General features: G+C 34.9%; 1 protein-coding gene across 1 annotated transcript in view; it reads left to right on the plus strand.

Annotated features, from left to right (window-relative positions):
- RFC1 (replication factor C1) overlaps window positions 1-7397 on the plus strand; it is a 16312-nt gene extending 8915 nt beyond the window's left edge. The window contains exons 14-22 of the mRNA XM_021441130.2: window positions 510-600; window positions 1397-1578; window positions 1679-1718; window positions 3108-3232; window positions 4589-4661; window positions 5463-5555; window positions 5637-5880; window positions 6823-6879; window positions 6992-7397. Coding sequence (XP_021296805.1) covers window positions 510-600; window positions 1397-1578; window positions 1679-1718; window positions 3108-3232; window positions 4589-4661; window positions 5463-5555; window positions 5637-5880; window positions 6823-6879; window positions 6992-7143 — 1057 coding nt within the window. The 3' untranslated portion in view covers window positions 7144-7397. The remainder of the gene's footprint in view (window positions 1-509; window positions 601-1396; window positions 1579-1678; window positions 1719-3107; window positions 3233-4588; window positions 4662-5462; window positions 5556-5636; window positions 5881-6822; window positions 6880-6991) is intronic.
- Window positions 7398-8562: the final 1165 nt, after the last annotated feature.

Consider the following 8562-nt stretch of genomic DNA (forward strand, 5'->3'; position numbering starts at 1 on the left):
TACTAAATCATCAATTAACCTAATCTATTTCTCGCATAATTTTTCTCTTAGTATTTCACACCGTTGTCATTTCCAGTTACTAAATGTTTTGACAAGTGCAAATTCCTCTTTTATGAGTCTAAAAATTCTTTAAAAAAATAATCCATCTTTTTCTGGTTTATAGCTTTGGTGATGTATATTGTAAAGTACAGAGTTTGGGTGCCTTATGACTATGTCTCCATTAGGTTTGATATTATTGGCTCAAGCATTATTTGTTCTGGAGTTTAAGAATTTTTGATGTTTTTTGATGGTCAATCATTGAAAAAATTCTGATGGAATTGAAATAAGCTGTTTCCCTGTTAATTGGGAAGTTCTTAATAATGAGGCATTTGTAAATGGTCAATTATGCTTGCATACTTACTGATTATTTGAATTTTGCCTCACTTGAAGCTCATGGTAAACAATATGTTGTCTGTTATTAACCTGTTTCTCCTGCCCCGTGCCTCCATTTGAATTTGTTGTCACTGTAGGCTTTTTGGCATTTATGGGGGAAAGTTGAGAATGGACGAGCGAATTGACCTGAGCATGAGTGATCCTGATCTAGTTCCACTTCTTATTCAGGTTATGCTTTTTCTTGCTTGTCTCACTACGTTTGGTTGCAATTATTGAATTGTGAAAGATTTTTAGATCTTCTTAGAAACCTCAAACCCATTCTGTGAATGATTTTGGGACTCTAAATCTATGAAAAAACTTAGAAAAACTTTAGTGCCTGAGTTGGATACTGGCTCCAGTTCCATGTAATGTAGCTTGAATGGTTTGATTGTTTGTAATGCTGAAGTATTTCTTAGAACTTTGAAGACTATCAAATAATAATTGGAAGATGTGGTAAATCAATTAAAGGTACAAAAGCTTGTCTAGAAATGTTCTTTTTTTATTTTTCATTTTTTGGTGGGCTTTGCTTCAACCATAGACACCACCCCAAAACCAAAATAGCCCTCACATCGGCAGTACCTGGGTCCTTGTTTACCAACTGGAGAATATTATGTACATTTTAGTTGGTGACCTTCCAAAAGTGCTTTCCATCTTATGCATAATATTTGGGTTTGTAAGAATTCCTTTTCATCATGTGGACCATGTTGCTAAGGCATCCAAACAGCTGAATTTGAAGTCCTTAGCTCGGAAGTTGCATACTTTACTCTTTCTTTGTCTGTGTTACTGCAAATGTACTTTTTACAAGTGCAATTGCATTCTTTTGCCCTGCACTTTTTTGATTAATTGTTTTTATGTCTTTGTTTTGGCTAAATCATCTCCTATTGTTGCAAGTGCATATTTGGTGGGACAAAGTTATCCATTGCACATGTCACAACTAATTGCCAATTATTGTTCTAGGTGTGACTGGTTTTTTATCATATGGCAGGAAAATTATATCAATTATAGGCCGAGTTCAATTGGTAAAGATGACAGTGGGATGAAACGTATGAACTTAATTGCCCGTGCTGCTGAGTCTATTGGTGATGGTGATATAATCAATGTGCAGATTCGAAGATATCGACAGTGGCAGCTCTCGCAAGCTGGTTCCCTTTCTTCGTGTATCATTCCGTATGTATTGTATTTTTTTGGCCTTAAACTATCAAGAGCTCTTCAAAATATTTTTATTTTTCTCTGAGTGATATTTTCCAATATTGTTTTGTTTAATCAGTGCTGCATTGTTACATGGACAAAGGGAGACACTTGAACAGGTAATGAGTGTTATGAGTTAGGTTTCTTGATACTACTATGACTTCTTCATGCACTTCCATAATTGTTTGTGTCTTGACATTAGTCTTTTTGTTTTTTAAAAAATAAATTTCTTACTGTATGCTTCTTCAAGGTTTGCAAGTACCATATGGAAGCTGTTCTTAACCTTTATATTCTATGCGTACATCATTTTTTCGTGCAAAATATTGAAGCATTCTATGTCCTTTCTAGAAGCCTGCTCATGGCTAGCTCATTCTTTATGCTTTGGTGATTGATACGGTTATCAGGCTTTATCTTGTTCTCGTAGTGCAACTCACTAGCCTGATACTGCCTCTCTAAAATGTCAAATAAACTTTCCTACCTTGTCAGAATATTTAATTAAACTATGACTATTTTTACAACAATTTTACAATTATTTAGTCACAACAAAAATGGATGTCGATCATCCACTTTTCAGTCTGGACTTCGTATAATGTTTTAGGGGACCCTACACAATTTGTGATTATGATTGGACAATTGGAGTGCAATAATTGCTGGTGATGTTCTCTGTTTTGTTTCATTGAGTTCAATTTGAATCCTCCTACTTCATTTTTGTTGAAGGGAGTCCAATTCATAAAAAGTTAGAGATTATGACTCATGTGCCACTGCCACTATCTTCTGAGCGAGTGAGTGAGTCTGTGTCTGTGAGTTTATTATTCTCTTCACATCAGAGCCATCATGTACTTGACCACAGTTGCTTAAAAACCTTCTTTCAGAACAACCAAACCTGTCGATATGCCCTTGAAATTAACAATTAAACCAACACAATTACATACAGCTACCCCTATTCTGGCCCCTAGAAAAAAACCCACCCCTAAAAGAATGTGACATCAAAATTACTCTAATCTATCTCTAATGCACTGGAACAGAACCTTGCAAAACAATCAAGAAAATTTAACATCAATAACTGTAATGCCTATGTCATAAAATCTAGTTTATCACAATTAGCAGGCAGTGTTCAGCTTCCTTAATTGTATTGAGGAGAGAGAGAGAGAGGATGAAAACAGTAATAAAATGGGAAAGACAGAAGAAAATATTATTTTGGTCAATCTGCTTGGGTGGCTCCTTTGAGCTTAGTATTTCACCTTCCTTAATTGTCTTCCTGGATCTCTATATAGTAGGCAGTGTTCAGTGCGTTAAAATTCAATGAAATTACTACCACATACCTCTACAAATTGCCTCTTTTAGGATGAGCAATTCGAAGCTCATTGCATTTTCCTGCTCAGATGCTGGAGTAGAACATGCAGTAATGAAGCTTACTTTGTGCACTTGCAATTTTGTTTAGAATGATGATATCATGTTGCTGAAATTTAGATATGTCCTAATATTGGAGGCTGGCTTCACAACTGCAGGGAGAACGGAATTTTAATAGATTCGGCGGGTGGCTAGGGAAGAATTCAACTATGAGTAAAAATTATAGGCTTTTGGAGGATTTGCATGTTCATGTTCTTGCTTCTCGTGAATCTAGTTCAGGAAGGTAATTCTTACTTCTGTTTTATGAACTTTTCCGTCATAATGTGTTTTTCACATGTCAGGTTCTTTGTATGCAGTAGACTATTTAAAGCATGTAAGCATTTCTTAAATTTCTTATGGCTTAAATAACAGAAAGAACTATGTCTGGTTATGCAACTGAACCTCTGTATTTTTATTGTCCTCAAAAGAAACCCTTATCCTTTGATTTGTATGAAAAACCCCCTATTCTTTTACTGTACCCAAACAAGTCCTTAATCTGTAGTAGAAAATTAACAACTGTCAGACCTAATGCTAGTTGGTGTTTTCTTTTCATGTGATAGTAGAGGTGGCCATGTCATATGCCATGTGGATGGTGTGGAAGGGGAAAATGTAAAAAATCCACCTCAGCTGCCATGGGGTAACATCATATGCCACGTGGTCAGAAAATCTCAGCTAGTATTGGGTCTGATGGTTGTTAATTTTCTGTTATGGATTAAGGGCTTGTGTGGGCACGATAAAAAAATAGGGCTTTTTTGAGTACAATAAAAGTATAGGGGCTTAGTTGCATAAACCAACATAATTTAGGGTTTTTTTTTTGTTATTTAAGCCTTTTTTATTCATATTCCCTGCTGATCTGTGACTTGATCCTCGGTAAATGATAAACTAGCCACATGCTTGAGTTGTCGTTAATGATATCTTCTCTCATTATTTTTGCATTTACATATACCATTTTGACAGATAAACTAACTGAAGTAGAGTGCCAAATACTGAAGTCTGAGATGGTCTACTTTCCCATGCGGCTGTTAACATGCTAAGATGTGCTAACGTAGATGTTTAAATGTCATCAGTTTTATATGCTAACAAGATGCGTAAATTAAGCAATTGTGATAAAAACCAATATGTTGACATACTTGTTTATCGAAATGCATTTCCTAATCTAGTTGTGTGAATAATTTTGAGGAAACGGAGCTGATTGACATCATTGTCATCAATTGTTTTTGTACAAAGATCTGCTCTGCTACTAGTTAAATTAATTTATAGGCATTTCTATCGATCTTTGAAGTCTTATGATTTCAAGAGAGATGGAAAGGGAGAAATGAAGAACTCATTTTGCATGCATTTGCATACGTGTCTGCATTCATGTGTGTGAATCTATGCATATAGATTGTTGCATGAGCCACAGCCTTCATAAAAGTTGTTTGGTTCATTGATACAAACCATAGGGGGATAGCTAAAGAAAATGACACTTGTCCTAGCTCTCATGGAATTTCAATTATTTCTTCATATACTATAGGGTCTTATTTCTCATTTTGATTACCTTATCTTTGTTAATGTCTCCTTTTTAAGTTGAATAGTGTTTTGGTTGTCGCAAATGATACAGAGAGACTCTTCGACTTGATTACCTTACAGTTCTTCTGACACAATTGACTAATCCGCTTCGAGACAAGCCTAAGGTTCGGAACTTACATTTTAAATTAGTTTATTGTAAGCATTGTGTGACCCAAGGCAGGCCATATGTGCTGTTGCAAGTTATGGTGTCCTCGAGGCCCACATGTTTGAATGAGGTGTATTGAATTACATGTTTTTTGTAACTCTGCTGAAGCAAATAGAGATGTAAGACTAGGGTGTTTGCTAGTGGTTGTATCACCTAATTTATTCAATGACTCTAATTAAGTAGGCATTAACCTAGTGTTATTTTACTTTGCCTTTCTGAAATATATAAAAACAAATCATCATCTCTTTGTTCTCCTGTGGTTTTATTCCTTTTAAAGGAAAGAGGAGAGAATTCTTCCCTTGCTTATGTTACTCTTTCTGCCCTTTCTCCTCTCCAAATATTCCTTTGGCTCCTTTCTTTGTTGGATATGTGTGTTGGGGAGATGGGTGGAATGGGGAGGTTTTGTGTTAAATGCTCTTCACCTTTTGATCTGTATCCCTTTAGTCTGAATTTTGTTTATCAGAACCCTTGACCATCTCTCATTTTGCTCTCTACCTGCTGTCTTTTTTTTTTTTCCTCTTATGCGTAATGCTTGATTTTTGGGCCTGAAGCATTATATCTCTTGTTCTCCTTGTACCTGTGCCTTCTCCTGTTTCCCTATTTTCTTATATTTTGTTTATGTTCTTCTGTTTATCTTAGTGCACGTATGTGCATGCAAATGTCTGGATGTGTTTGCAGTTGGCCTTTGTGCCTTATGGGTGCCTTAGATGTGAGAGGTTGCTGTTTTAAATCTTTTTATATTTTCTCCTTCATGGACCAGGATAAAGCTGTTAAGCAGGTTGTTGAGTTTATGAATGCTTACTCAATAAGCCAGGAGGATTTTGATACGGTTGTTGAGTTATCTAAATTCCAGGTACCCTCTACTTCTATAGCCTATATAACATATGTAGCTTCATTTTAACATACTTTTGTTTTTCTGAATAATTGTGCTCAGGGGCATTCAAATCCGCTGGAAGGCATTCCACCAGCTGTCAAAGCAGCTCTGACAAAAGCATACAATGAAGGAAGCAGGACACAAATGGTACGAGCTGCAGATTTAGTAACTCTTCCTGGAATGAAAAAGGCCCCTAAGAAGCGAATTGCTGCAATACTAGAACCATCAGGTGATGTATTAGGGGAGGAGAATGGTGACACATTGCCTGAAAGTGAAGAGAACTCTTCAGACACAGAGGACTTGGGTAATAATTTGTTTTTAATAGTGGTTTTAATTAATTTCCTTTATTTCATTGCTGTTTTGCATTGCACTCATCAATTATATCTTTCAGTTATCTGTTTAGCAAAATTAATGTGGCACTTGTTTTCACTGTCTTTTGACATGATAGAATCTTGATAAAGGTCTACTATTTGATTCTAAGAAAAATAACTCATCAACACTAAAAATTAAAAATAGAAATATGCATCCGCATTTGAATCTACTAAAGTGGCAGGAGAAATATGTTGTTCTGCATTGTACTAGTTCTCTTGAAACATTGAAAATCCAATTTGCTGGACAAGGACCCAGCATTTCGCATTGGATCAGGGAAACTTGTGATGCTAACATTAAAGTGGAAGAAAAATGTTTCTTAGTGAGGGTGCAGAAAGGCTTGTTTAAAGTGAGGATTTTTCCTGTTATCAATTTGGAGGTCTGCTAGGCCTTGAGCATACTATGGGTGGTAGCTGTCTCCCATCTCATAAACCTTATCCTCCCTTCCCAAGTTTCTAACTTGACATCTCAAGATAAATTCTAAGCATTTAGATGTTCCTTTTTCCATCCCATTAAACCCACCATAACTTCTCTCGTTGCCTAAACCTTATCCCTTCTTCCCATGGTTTGAACTTGAGTTTTCAAATTGGAAGTCACATACACTCCACCCCCTTTTCTTAAGGTATAAACTTGACTTTGATTTGGAAGTCCAAAGCTCTAATAAGTGGGGGATTATTTGAAGTCCTCGTGATAAGTGGAACAAACAAAAGTGAGCTGTAACAACCAGGACTTGGGTAGTTTCTCAAAAAGGCAAAAAAAAAAAAAAAGGGGGAACATATACAGTTTTCGTGTTGTTTTATTTTCGGACAAATATCTGAATATGTACTATTCATTTCATTCATTAATTATGTTTATGCCCTTTCTTTTGGCACAACAGAAGGCACTACCGATGGTGAGAAGCTGCAGGCAGAACTTCTGAGTCTGAACTCCAAAGGTTGCTGCCGTTGTCTCATCCTTTTGTTTTTTAATCAAGAGTGATTATTTGATATATATTTGTTCCTGTTGTACCGGTTGATTGTTTTGAAATCTTGCCTTATTTTGCCTAGGAATTGAAGTACAAATGGAGTTGAAAGGGACAGGGAATTCAAGTGCTAAGAAGGCACCAGCTGGTAGAGGAGGAGGTGGTAAGCGTGCTTCAGGATCTGCTGAAAAGAAAGGTGGGCGTGGCTCAGGGGCAAGAGCAAAGAGAAAAAGATGAGAAGCGAGTATAGGGTGGACATTCTACAATTTTGGCGTTGTTTATATAACCAATGTAAGTAGCATGTCACTCTACCACTGTAGAACTCTTTTAGGATAGTGAGTGAGGATTGTAGGTGGATTCCTTGGTGCAAGTAGTGTAGAGGATATCATTCCCATGGGAATGGTGAGTTGCCCTTTAAACCTTTCTTTTGGATGAAACCAAGTCCTATTGGATGCCAATTATTCTGGGGTCATTTGCCTTCTCTTTGTCAATTATCTTATCTTGCAAATAGCTTAAATTCAAATATAGATTATACTAATCACTTTTATGTTATAACATGAGAATATACATATACATATACATACACATACATACATACATACATACATACATATATATATATATATATGTACACTTTTCATCAATGAAAGTGAAGCAAATTCTAAGAATTTTTAACCTGACTCATGCACTGGTGTGCTATCTATACTAGTTCACCACTGAACTTAAAGAATATAAATTAATTTTCCATTCTAAACTAATATTGCATATTTCAAAGTATTGGAACTCAAGCTTCATGTTGAACACAGCAAGTTTTGTATGTTTCCCTCAAAAAATAAAATGGCAATTAAGAAACCTAATTTTAAATCTAAGCACACATATTTCTTCATTACAATCTCCATGGGTTGGGCTAATATTGTATGTTATCTAGAATATTGTTTAACTGTGTTCAAACCACTCTATCCTTCTGCAAAAAATGAATTAAATTTATTATGACTTATTCTAGAATCAATCAAATTTAATTAATATATGTAATTCACTATAAAGTCAAAACTTTATTATAAGAAAGTAAAAATTAAAGCATGTATTATAGTTGGTGGTTATAGCACAAAATTAAAAAAAAAAATTCTCCCCAAATGAATAGTTTAAGACCTTATATTATATATTATAAATTATTTTTTCAAAGTATTATAAGTTGGTTAGTAGAGATTTCGTAATATAGTTTTCAAGGATATGTGCTACAATTTTATTTTGATAAAAGGAAAATCATTTTAAAGCTTGTATTTATTATTGTTATGATTTAAACAATCCTTATATGAGTCGAAGTAGAATGATTTTAAACAATTTTTGTACAAGTCGAAGCAGAAGAAAGGATATGAGCTACTAGGAATGTTCTTCCGGTGTATATATTCCATTTGAAAAAATTCCTAGTTTTTTCTTTGATACAAATCTATTCATCAAAATTCATTTGAAAAAAATTTTTTTCCCAAGAAAATACGAAGAGAAAGCTTGAGATAATGGGTATGCAGAACAAAGTTGATGATTGTATCAATGTGATGAGTTTTGATAATGAGAAAATATTCAAGAAATGTCAAATTGTCCCAAACAAATATCTGATGTAACGTCGAAACTGAATTATGATGATAATCTTGATACAAA

The sequence above is a fragment of the Theobroma umbraticum genome, unplaced genomic scaffold (assembly GCF_002168275.2).
Source record: "Theobroma umbraticum cultivar Fairchild unplaced genomic scaffold, ASM216827v3 scaffold_12.1, whole genome shotgun sequence".
NCBI lineage: Eukaryota > Viridiplantae > Streptophyta > Magnoliopsida > Malvales > Malvaceae > Theobroma > Theobroma umbraticum.